The following is a 12672-nucleotide window of genomic DNA, read 5'->3' on the forward strand; positions in this document are numbered from 1 at the left end:
AAAGTTTTAAAAAAATCTGTTAAAAGGCAAATCCAATAAAAGACCCAAAAATAAATCAGGTCTTGACCCTGCCTTCAGGAATATGCAGTCTCCTCTCCCCCACCATCCTTTCATACACAAAGACTACCTTATTCATAAGTGGAAATGCTTTGCTGACTGTGCACTAGAGCACACTAGAAGATAGTGCACTAGTCCGTATTTATTGAGTTTGAACATTATCAAGATTCTACCAAAGAAAGAGAATTCTTTCAGTCATCTTCCAGTGCCGACTAAAGTAAACAACTCAGTAAAAATATGGGTTCATGAACTGAGTACAGTTTATAATAATAAATGGTGGTTCCAGGGATCCCTGGGTGGCGCAGCGGTTTGGCGCCTGCCTTTGGCCCAGGGCGCGATCCTGGAGACCCGGGATCGAGTCCCACGTCGGGCTCCCGGTGCATGGAGCCTGCTTCTCCCTCTGCCTGTGTCTCTGCCCCTCTCTCTCTCTCTCTCTCTCTGTGTGTGACTATCATAAATAAATAAAAATTAAAAAAAAAAAAAAAAGACACAGGACACAGAAGGACATAATGGTGCCAGCAGAACAACAAAGGTGGTCCTCCCCTTACCTGGCTGCTGAACTGGCGACCACTGGCTGGATCTTTGGCAGCAACTAACAAACACAAAACATTGTAAGTGAACACTGAAATTTTATTCTCATAGTTATAGCTTCACATACCAGGTTCTTTGGCTTGTACCTTTGTTTCCTCTAGTGATCACCCATTTTCACTACAGATCTTTTTTTTTTTTTTTTGAGAGTGCATAGGGGTGGGGGAGGGAGCAGAGGAAGAGAGAATCTTAAGCAGACTCCACATTCAGTGCAAGCTGATATAAAGCTCCATCTCAGGACCCTAAGATCATGACCTGAGAAGAAGCCAAGAGTCAGGCACTTAACTGACTGAGCCACTGAGGAGCCCCTTCAATACAGATTTTAAAAAATGCTTCCTCTTTGTTGCAGATCAGTGATTCACAAACTCAATGCCCTCAAGTTACAAGCAACACTTTCAACTGCAAACAGCAAACAAGAGACCATCAGGTTATAAAAGACTCTACTCTGGGGGGACACTTGGGTGGCTCAGTGGTTGAGTGTCTGCCTTAGACTCACAGGATCCAGGATCGAGTCCCGCATCAGGCTACCTGTATGAGGACTGCTTCTCCCTTTGCCTGTGTCTCTGCCTCTCTCTGTGTCTCTCATGAATAAATAAATAAATCTTTAAAAAAAAAAAAAAAAAATAAGGGCAGCCCGGGTGGCTCAGCGGTTTAGCGCCGCCTTTAGCCCAGGGCGTGATCCTGGGGACCCAGGATCGAGTCCCACGTCGGGCTCCCTGCGTGGAGTCTGCTTTTCCCTCTGCCTGTGTCTCTGCCTCTTTCTCTGTGTGTCTCTCATGAATAAATAAAATCTTAAAAAAAAAAAAAAAAAAAAGGACTACTCAGCATCCAGGCATCCAGGCGTGGCTCTCATGGTTATGGTTACTTTAAATCACAAAGGGTGGGGCACCAGGGTGGTTCAGTCAGTTAAAGGAACAACTCTTGGTTTCTGCTCAGTTCCTGATCTCAGCATCTTGAGATCAGGCCCTCAATTAGACTGTATGATCAGCAGAATCTGTTTAAGGGACTCCTGGGTGGCTCAATGGTTGAGCCTCTGGCTCAGGTCATGATCCTGGAGTACTGAAATTGAGTCCCACATCGGGCTTCCTGCATGGAGCCTGCTTCTCCCTCTGCCTGTGTCTCTGCCTCTGCCTCTGTCTCTCATGAATAAATAAAATCTTTAAAAAAAAAAAAAAAAAAAAAAAGCTCTCTCCTTCTGCCCTTCCCCCAACACTCACACTTTCTCTCTCAAAATAAATCTTTTAAAAATAAATAAATAAATCACCAAAGTTAAAGAACCAGGAATGTGATTTTCAAAGACTGTTAATTTGGCTGCTAGTCTCACACCTGTCGACTCAGTATGTTTTGTTTTTAAAGATTTTATTTATTTATTCATGAGAGACACAGAGAGAGAGGCAGAGACACAGGCAGAGGGAGAAGCAGGCTCCATGCAGGGAGCCCGACATGGGACTTGATCCCTGGTCTCCAGGGTCAGGCCCTGGGCTGAAGGTGGCGCTAAACTACTGAGCCACCCGGGCTGCTCGACTCAGTATGTTCTAACTTGAAAAATGTGCTTATTAAGAGGGCTGTCTGAGTGGCTCAGTGGGTTGAGCATCTGCCCTTGTCTCAGGTCATCTCACGGTCCTGGGATTGAGTCCCACATCGAGCTCCCTGCTTAGCAGGGAGCCTGCTTCTCTCTCTGCCTCTACCCCTCATGTTCTCATGCTCTCTCTCTCAAATAAATAAATAAAATATTTTTTTAAAATGTACTTAAGATAACTGCCAAAAAATTATGGATTATATAGGAAAGTTAAGAGTTTTAAACTGTGAAGTCAAATACATTTTCTCTTGCGGTATTTATAACCAAACATTTCAATTACTCTCACATGTACACACATAAAATCCTTACTTGCAACCTGGTGCATTTCCTCCATACATGCTCTTATGACTGAGCGGTAGTTCTTACTCACTCGAACCAATCTACAAAAAAGGAAATGACACACAAGATGAGCCTGGAGCATCTTGTGGTGACAAAAAGGAAGGAAGTTCTCAATAGAAGATAGGAGCTTGCTCAAAGACAGGAACCAACCTGAAGGAGTTTCTAACAGCCAAAGTTTTAACAACTTGAGCATCAAAATGAGTAACACATGAGACAACCCATACAATAAAATAAATATCCATGAATTCATATTAATTGTTGGGGGAATCCCTGGGTGGCTCAGAGGTTTGGCACCTGCCTTCAGCCCAGAGTGTGGTCTGGAGACCCAGGATCAAGTCCCACATGGGGCTCCCCACAGGGAGCCTGCTTCTCCCTCTGCCTGTGTCTCTGCCTCTCTCTTGGTGTCTCTCATGAATAAATAAAATCTTTAAAAAAAAAAAAAAAGATGATATCCACTGATGGACACTAGTGAAACTAGTGGTTCAAATAAAATTTTTTTTTTTATTTTTTTTTCTCTGTCTCTCAGAGAGAGAGAGAGAGAGAAAGAGAGAGAGGCAGAGACACAGGCAGAGGGAGAAGCAGACTCCATGCAGGGAGACCGACGTGGGACTCGATCCCGGGTCTCCAGGATCACACCCTGAGCTGAAGGTGGCGCTAAACCACAGAGCCACCGGGGCTGCCCATGGAGAAATACAATTTGCATAATCTCAAAATTTCTTCTCCAAATACTTACTAGTCACAAAGGGAAGGATGGTAACTTCATAGTGGAGAAACCAAGTAGAAACCACTGAAGTAATCAAGGTCCACAAAACCAGTATAAGACATCAACATCATGAATCCCATGACATGATGTACTGAAGACACATACCAGTTCTGTGGTATTCTTACTAAAAATGCACCACCTTTGTCCAATCATGAGAAAACACTGGAGAAACCCAAATGGAGGGACAGTCACCAAAATAACTGGTTGATATTTTTCAAAAGTGTCAAGGTCATGAAAGAGACTAAGGGATAAAAACCAAATGCAACCTGAGATGCAGAAAAGAAAAAAGGGCATTTGTGAAATAACTGGTGAAATTCAAATGAAGGAGCACCTGGGTGGCTCAGTGGTTGAGTGTCTGCCTTGGCTCAGGTCATGATCCCGGGGTCCTAAGATCAAGTCCTGCATCAGGCTCCCCATAGGAAGCCTGCTTCTCCCTCTGCCTATGTTTCTGCCTTTCTATCTCATGAATAAATAAAATCTTAAAAAAAAAAAAAAAAAAAAAGGAAATCCAAATGAAGTCTTTAATCACTTTACACTGATGTGTAATTTTCCTAGTTCAAGTAACAATAATATGGCTATGTAGATATTAACGTTAGAAAACTGGGTGAGAGGGATCCCTGGGTGGCGCAGCGGTCTGGCGCCTGTCTTTGGCCCGGGGCGTGATCCTGGAGACCCGGGATCGAATCCCACGTCGGGCTCCCGGTGCATGGAGCCTGCTTCTCCCTCTGCCTGTGTCTCTGCGCCTCTCTCTCTCTCTGTGACTATCATAAATAAATAAAAATTAAAAAAAAAAAAAATTAGAAAACTGGGTGAGAGATGCACAGGAATCTATTATTTTTGTTACCTTTTCTGTAAGTCCAAAATTAGTTCAAAATAAGGTCTTTAAAAAAGAAAATGAGGGACGCCTGGGTGGCTCAGCAGTTGGGCGCCTGCCTTTGGCTCAGGTCGTGATCCTGGGATCCAGGATCAAGTCCCACATCGGGCTCCCTGCGAGGAGCCTGCTTCTCCCTCTGCCTATTCTCTGCCTCTGTCTCTCTCTGTGACTATCATAAATAAATAAAATTTAAAAAAAAAAAAAAAGGAAAAAGAAAATGACAAAACTAAAACATTCACAAGAAAGCAACTGGTTTAGTTATCAAGATGTAATCTTTAGGGATGCCTGGGTGGCTCAGCAGTTGGGTATCTGCCTTCAGCTCAGGGCGTGATCCCAGGGTCTGGGATCAAGTCCCACTCTTGCGGGGAGCCTGCTTCTCCCTCTGCCTGTGTCTCGAATGAATGAATGAATTAATTAATTAATTGATTAATTAAAAAATAAAAAAGCTCCAGGGGCACCTGGGTGGCTCAGGTGGCTAAGCGGCTACCTTCAACACAGGTCAGGGTCCCAGGGTCTTGAAATCGAGCCCTGCCACATTGCCTTGGGCTCCCTGCTCAAGGGAGAGCGCTTTTCCCTTCCCTTCTGCACCCTCTCCCCACCGTGTACTTGCTCTTTCTAGAAAGAAAGAAAGAAAGAAAGAAAGAAAGAAAGAAAGAAAGAAAGAAAGAAAGAAAGAAAAGAAAGAAAAGAAAGAAAAGAAAGAAAGAAAAGAAAGAAAGAAGACAACACATTTCATTTGGCTTTCACAATTTAGTTTTGGACTTCAACACCCATTAGCAGCCTACTTACTGTGCTTTTCTGGATTTTCCAGTCAATTCTTCTTCAATTCTCTGGAGGCCCACAAAGATTCCATGGGATTCATTGAAGAGTTTTCTCAAGATCTGAGAGTAAACATCTATATCCTTTCGAATGATATAGATAAAGGGGCAGCCTGGTTCGGTCTCTGATTTTTCTGAAACAGGAAAATTTTAGTATCAATCATTATAACCCTCATACAAAAACTCACTTTAAATTTTAAAATGAGTTATCTAATTACAAAAGCTTCAGCTTCTTTGCTGTTGATTTCATTTTTAAAGTATAAATTGGGGTGTCTGGGTAGATCAGTCAGTTAAGCAATTAACTCTTGACTTTGGCTCAGGTCATGATCTGAGGGTTGTGAGACTGAGCCCTACATTGGCCTCTATGCTGAGTATGGAGCCTAAGATTCTCTTCCTTCTCCCTCTGTTCCCCACGCCCCACTCACACTCCCGCCTCTATCCCCCAAAAAAGTATGATTATCATTTATCAATTATTTACATGTAAATTGCTTAAATATGAATGTTTACTCTCAGACTTTTACTCCTCAACTCACTGGCTTATGTATTTTACTGTTGTTTTTTTTTAATTAATTTACTTTTTCTTTCATTTTTTTAAAGCAAGCTCTGGCTGGCTCAGTGGGTAGGAGAGTGTCCAACTCTTTATCTTGGGGTTGTGAGTCTGAGCTGCACATTGGGTATAGAGATTACTTAAAAATAAAATCTTTTAAAAAAATAAAATAAGGGGTGCCTGGTAGCTCAGCCAGTTAAACATCTGCTTTCAGCTCAGGTCAAGATTCCAGAACCCTGGGATTGACCCCTACATCAAGCTCCCTGCTCAGCAGGGAGCCTGGTGCTCCCTCTCTCTCCGACGTTCCACCTGCTTATGCTCACTCTGTATGAATGTATGAATGAATGAATGAATGAATGAATGAATAAATAAATAAATAAATAAATAAATAAATAAATGCAAGCTGTAGGCCCAACACGGGACTTGAACTTATTTTTTTTTTTTTTTTTTAAGATTTTATTTATTTATTCGTGAGAGACACACAGAGAGAGAGGCAGAGACACAGGCAGAGGGAGAAGCAGGCTCCATGCACAGGGAGCCTGACGTGGGATTTGATCCTGGGTCTCCAGGATCACGCCCTCGGCCAAAGGCAGGCGCTAAACCGCTGCGCCACCCAGGGATCCCTTGAACTTATTTTGGAACTACTTTTTCCCTCCATCAATTGACATATATTGAAAAAAATTAAAGTCACTTAATATTAGCTATGTATAACTCAATAAATAAGATAAACCTACAGCCAAGGGGTGCCTGGGAGGCTCAGTCAGTTAAGCATCTGCCTTCAGCTCAGGTCATGATTCTAGAGTCCTGGGATGGAACACTGGGTTGGGCTCCCTGCTCTGCGAGTCTGCTTCTTCAGCTCCCTAGGCCCCTCCCTCCTTGCATGAGCATGCTTCAGGGCTCTCTCTCTCTCAAATAAACAAATAGCCTAAAAAAAGATAAACTTACAGCTGAAATTTTATATAATCTCAAATTCAAATAAATATTATTTCTATATTATTTTGTACTGCCATTACTCCTAAAACAAAGAATCAAGAGTTGACTAAAATATTTTGGAACAGTGATAAAAAGGCTCTATAATGATAAATTATAAACCACCAACTTGTGGAAATTCCTTATATAACAGCTTCTTGAACAAGCTGATGATGTTCAATGGCTTGTCTCTAATGAGATTTCAACAGACATAAACAGAAAACCTCATGTTTCCAACAATCGAGGACAAACTAAAAATGCTGATAAGCTTTCCCATGAAGTATGAAAAGAGGCCAGACATATTCAAAGAAGGTTCTATTCTAAGCAATTGTCCCTTTGGCAGCTTCTACAGTTCTGCCAAGCTTGAGATCTTTAATACCAAAATATCCCATAAATATTTGGCAACATCAGGGACAACGGTCAACAATAAAATCAAGGAAAATCACGTCGAAAAAAATTTTTTTAACTATAGCACTTCATGGGGGATCCCTGGGTGGCGCAGTGGTTTAGTGCCTGTCTTTGGCCCAGGGCGCGATCCTGGAGACCCGGGATCGAATCCCACGTCGGGCTCCCAGTGCATGGAGCCTGCTTCTCCCTCTGCCTATGTCTATGCCTCTCTCTCTCTCTCTCTCTCTCTCTCTCTCTGTGACTATCATAAATTAAAAAAAAAAAAAACTATATAGCACTTCAAAATTGCATGAACTGCACACCCCATGATTTGCCAAAATTATAAGACTTTCATTAGATCAATCTCCTCTTTATAAAAGAGGAAAATCTCCACATTTGGATAAAGAACATGTCGAAGATTTGCAAAAAAAATCTCTTCAACATTTGCAGAGACTTCTCTTGAAAAGGAGAAAGCAAAATCAAATGTCAAAATGTAGCCTTATCTTGCTACTAGAGGAGTCTGTCACAGGAAGAAAAGATCCATGTCCAAAACCTGAAGGAGCTTAGAGAACAAGGAAGAGCCATTTCACCCTCCAGATCTTTTGTGCTTTGTATCAATAGCCATAAGAATTCATCAAATTCACAATAATACAAAGGTAAGGGCTAGGAGAACTAAGGTTTCACCGTACGGGAGCTACTGTGAAGGGAATTTAGTCATTCTGGTCAAGAATGGGAAAAAACTTGAAATTTTTAAATATGAAGGCACACCACAAAAATTATTAATTTTTTTCCTTAGAGTCAACATCTGCCACATCTCATAAATGAATCAAAATCTTAAACAACTTGGGCAGCCGGGTAGCTCAGCGGTTTAGCGCCACCTTCAGCCCAAATGCCTGATCCTGGAGTCCTGGGATCAAGTCCCGCGTCGGGCTCCCTGCATGGAGTCAGCTTCTCCCTCTGCCTGTGTCTCTGCCTCTCTGTGTGTTTCTCATGAATAAATAAATAAAATCTTTAGAAAAAAAAAAATCTTAACTAAGGTTCCAAAAATGAAAATGGTACAAAGTTTGTTCAACTGCCGCAGTTAGTTAAATCTGAGAGAATAAGGGAAAAAAACCTACCGTTTTTGTTGAAGGAGGTTTCACACACCAGCATCTCCCCTGGACCCCAGTCAAAACACATTTGCTTCATCTTGGAATTCACTCCTGGAATCAACTAGTAAAATAAAGGTACAGACACTGTTATTTTAACTAGAGCCTTTGCTTTCAATTGATTTGCAAGTATAACCCTAGAAATAAATGGTTATGAAAGTTAAGAGCTGATCTATGTATATACAGCTGAGTGTGGTTGAGATCAGCTAGTGTGTTAAACCCTGAATAAGCAAGTGAGCTTTGCCAGGCACCTCAACCCAGCCTGCCACTTTGCAAGTGTTGATATAAAGGAAAGCTGCCCTTAATCAATTACTATATATAATTTAGTAATCTATAGTTTAGAAAAAGAGGATTTTAAAAAAATAAAAAGGATGGGACACCTGGGTAGCTCAGTGGTTGGGCATCTGCCTTTGGCTCAGGGCATGATCCTGGAGTCCCAGGATCGAGTTCCACATTGGGCTCCCTGCATGGAGCCTGCTTCTCCCTCTGCCTATGTCTCTGCCCGCCCCCCCCCCCCCGCCCCGTGTGTGACTATCATAAATAAATAAATTAAAAAAAAATTAAAAAATAAAAAATAAACTCAACTGTTTACTTACTAAAAGGAGCCCTCCAATACCATGTCTTCTGTGCCATCTCTTTAATGAAGACTTTTTCTCCCCAACTCAGATCAACCCCTTTGGGCCTCAGCCTTATATACTCAACTACCTAATTCACACCTTTATAGATTACCTAACCTCTAGAGCTATATCCATAACAACAGAACCAAAAAGGATTCTTGGTGCTCACGTCCAAGTCTCTCCCACCAGGACAAAGCCTTTCCCAAACTGTTAGGAGCAATCTTCGATTCTTCTCTTTTCCTTACGACCTTTGTCTAATCAGTAAATCCCGTTCTACTCTTAAATAAGCCTGAATCCAACCACTTACCAAGTCTAGCAGTCTAACCCAAGTCACCATCAACTCTCATATGACTACAACAGCATTTCTTCAGTGCCTGAAATGACTCTCCTACATGGTTATCTGTCCTATAAATACATAAAAGCTTGCAAGGGGAGGGGATTCCAGGATTCTTGTTCACTGCCTAGAAGAGACCCTGGCACAAAGTTGGCACTCCATAAACATTTTTGCCAGAGAATAAATTTGGCTGGCAATATTCTGGTCTCAAGACAAGTGCAGTCAGTTCTCAGAAAGGGCTAATGCAGTCATCCAACAACTAAGCAATGTCTAGTAAGCCTTTTTCTGTACTGTGCTCTAGAAATACAACAATGTTAGAATACAGTTTCTGCCCTCCAAAAGCTAGTAGTCTACTGAGAAGTCCAATAAACAGGCAGTAAGAAAAGTGGAGCAATGCTAAGACAGAGATAAACACAAAAGAGGATTTTTTAGCAGATTCTTAATGGATGAATAGGCCAGGCAAGGGGGAAGTATTACGCACAGTGGTGCTGAAGGAAATGAGTATCTATATGCAAAAAATAAACCTCACACCATAGACAAAACACAAATTAGACACAAACATAGAGTAAAATCTGTAAAATTGGAAAAGCACAGTAGAAAACCTTTTTGATCTTAAAGAAAAGATAGGACACAAAAAGCACAAACTACAGAACAACTTATAATCCGGGACATCAAAATTAAGCTTTTGCTGTTAAAAAGATAGAATTAAGAAAATGAAAAGGGAAGCCACAGACTGGGATAAAACACGTATTTGATATATAGAATATAAAAAGAAGTCTTACAATTCATTATTTTTAAAAATATGGTACGTGGGATGCCTAGGTGGCTCAACGGTTGGGCATCTGCCTTCAGCCCAGGTCGTGATCCTGGAGTCCCGGGATGGAGTCCCTCATCGGGCTCCCCACAGGGAGCCTGCTTCTCCCTCTGCCTGGGTCCCTGCCTCTCTGTGTCTCTCATGAATAAATAAATAAAATCTTTAAAAAATAATAAATAGGGTAGCCCGGGTGGCTCAGCAGTTTAGTGCCACCTTCCGCCCAGGCCTGTTTCCTATCTGGTCTCCTTAACACCAGTGTGGATCTGAGCTATCACAAGTCCATCATCACTACTGGTGTTAAAAAATAAATTTAGATTGGGGCACCTGAGTGGCTCAGTCCATTAACTGTCTGCTTTTGGCTCAGATCATGTTTTCAGGATCCTAAGATCAAGCCCTGTGTCAGGCTCCCTGCTCTGTGGGGAGCTTGCTTCTTTTTCCCTCCCTCCCTCCCTCCCTCCCTCCCTCCCTCCCTCCCCACCCCCTTCTCTCTCTCTCTGCTCCTTTACCTGCTTGTGCTCTCTGAAATAAAATCTTTTGCTTTTAAATGAATAAAATCTTAAAAAAAAAAAAAGCTTAGATCATCTTCATTTAATTTGTAAAGCATAGCTAATTATCATGGCTCAATATTAACGTAGTGGCTCCCCAGGATTGTGCAGGTTACTGGAAAAGTGCCCCCATCCAAAGATTCTGACATAAGTGGAGGAGAGAAAGGCAAGATGACACATAGTCTGAAAACGTTCCAGTGATTCTGATATTCTGATTTTTCTTCCAACTGACACTGACATAGCCCTTGATATGTAATAAAGTACTTTATATAGGTCTTAAAAATTTAACACTTAACAGCAGTAAGTTTTATAGAGTAACAACAACCCAAGTTAACTGCTATTTATGATCTCGTGTCTCCTTTTGTCCAGTTAGCTTTGAAACGACCCCCACCTTTAATCTTTGGTTTTTGTCAGACACCCTTTTGCCACCTGATGGCTTTCGCTGAAAACTGCAGGCAACTCAACCTTCTAAAAAGCAAAAATACAAGATCAGACAACCTGCAATTTAGTGAGGCTTATAACTGACCAAGAGCTAAGAGGTGCAGAACAAGTCAATAACGGACTAATATTTGACCTAGTCAGGGAGGTAGGGGGAAGGCTTTCTTGAGAAAGAGGGTGCTGGTTCTTGAATCTGAAAAATGAGGAGATAAACCTGAGAGAAAAAGAAAGTGTGTTCCAGAATGGTAGGTATCTCCTATTGAAAAAGCCACGAATCTCTTTTCAAACATTATAAATTAGGGATCCCTGAGTGGCTCAGTGGTTTAGCTCCTGCCTTCAGCCGAGGGCGTGGTCCTGGGGTTCTGGGATCGAATCCCTCATGGGGCTCCCTGCACGGAGCCTGCTTCTCCCCCTGCCTGGGTCTCTGCCTCTCTTTGCCTCTCATGAATAAATAAAATGTTTAAAGAAAATCATAGATCATTCACATTTGACACTCTTCTTAAAGTCCAGACAGAACTAAAAGCGAACAGAACAAGAAGAACAAGAAATCTTCCGAAGTGAGTAAAAACTTTTAGTAAACCCTGGCCAGCACGGCACAAGAGGCAGAAGCCAAGCTCACGGTATTGAGATGCGAAGCTTAGTTCTGCGGAAGAAAAAAAGCCCCAGTTCCTCTGCTCGGTCGGTGCCCGCTCACTAGAGCGCTAGTCCAATAGGAAAAGCGAGGGAAGTGGGATGGGAAAGTCAGGAAGACACGAAAGGGTGAGGGAGCGAGGCCTCCGAGCCAGGCATTTCTGAGTAAACGAAAATGTGGGGAAACAGCGACCACTGCGACCCAAACACGAGCACCTAGCTAATGGGACCTCCGAACTGTGGCAGCGAAGCTGAGGGAGGAGGCCGGGAGCCTCGCGGGAGGTGGAAGCAGACACAACCCTCACACCGCGAAGACGAGGCCGGTGCGAGGCGCCCTTACCGTGACGGTAGGCTCGCCGTCGAGTTCCTCCATTGCGCCTCGCCTCAGCAGCCTGGAACGAGCTCGGCCGCCGAAGCTCCCGGCTCAGGCCTCCCGCTCACAGCCGGCTGCGAGAGAGGACCCCCTCCCGGGCGCCTCCCGCACTGCCTGCAGGCCCAAACCCCCGGCGCGGCAGGGGCCCCTCCTCTCGGCCACGATCCTCCCTCCGCGACACTCTACACGTGCCCCTCCTTCATGGCGGGCGACAACACGACAGGGAAAACAGCGCCGGGGTAGCCGGTCCTCACAGTAACCTTCGGCCAGGTCAGGCGCCGCCGCGGGCAGCCCGGCACCGGCCGGGGTAAAGGCCCCCGGAGACGGCGGGAGCCGCGGAGCGACTGCGACTGCGCCTGCGCGAGCTGAGTCGGCTGCTCTGGGGCCGGAGGCGAGTGCAGTGCCTGGCTCCCGAGTGAGCGAGCCCGTGGCGTCGCCTGACTCTAGCTCTTCTCGTTCCTGTCTGGTCTGCAAGTTCGGCGCAGCTGCTTCTCTGAACGGTATCCGGTCCTTGCCCAATCCCCGTCGGCCCACTGGGCTTGTGCATCCAGGCGGTCGTCGCCACTCCCGCCCTAAAACGCTCGAAAGCACGCGTACAAAATTGATGCGGCCGAAACAACTGTGAAATCGAGACAGCTGGGCTTAATGAAATACAAATACTGGTTTGTTATCTCACCAAAGCAAAGGAGAAAAGGACACTCAAACCACGGAATCCCAGACCTTTGTTATGGAAAACTCAGAAGTGTCCCGGTTGTTTAAAGGAGTGATTGATTTTGTGAATACCGTATTAGCAAATACATACACAGGGAAGAAAATAGGACTGGTTCTAAATTCCCAAATAAGCGACTTTTT

General features: G+C 43.7%; 1 protein-coding gene across 3 annotated transcripts in view; it reads right to left on the reverse strand.

The window, feature by feature from the left end:
* Positions 1 to 12672, reverse strand: part of NUP85 (nucleoporin 85) — a 46654-nt gene that overhangs the window by 22122 nt on the left and 11860 nt on the right. Inside the window, exons 1-5 of one of the 3 annotated variants that reach the window (XM_038546621.1) lie at positions 11788 to 12084; positions 8040 to 8133; positions 4990 to 5152; positions 2534 to 2604; positions 606 to 649 (exon numbers count right to left, since the gene is read on the reverse strand). In XM_038546621.1, the coding sequence (XP_038402549.1) occupies positions 606 to 649; positions 2534 to 2604; positions 4990 to 5152; positions 8040 to 8133; positions 11788 to 11820 (405 nt within the window). In that variant the 5' untranslated portion in view covers positions 11821 to 12084. Of the gene's footprint in view, positions 1 to 605; positions 650 to 2533; positions 2605 to 4989; positions 5153 to 8039; positions 8134 to 11787; positions 12085 to 12672 lie in introns of those variants that run through there. The other 2 variants (XM_038546620.1, XM_038546622.1) reach the window with 2 other exon arrangements.

Source organism: Canis lupus, chromosome 9 (genome assembly GCF_011100685.1).
Source record: "Canis lupus familiaris isolate Mischka breed German Shepherd chromosome 9, alternate assembly UU_Cfam_GSD_1.0, whole genome shotgun sequence".
Taxonomy (NCBI): domain Eukaryota; kingdom Metazoa; phylum Chordata; class Mammalia; order Carnivora; family Canidae; genus Canis; species Canis lupus.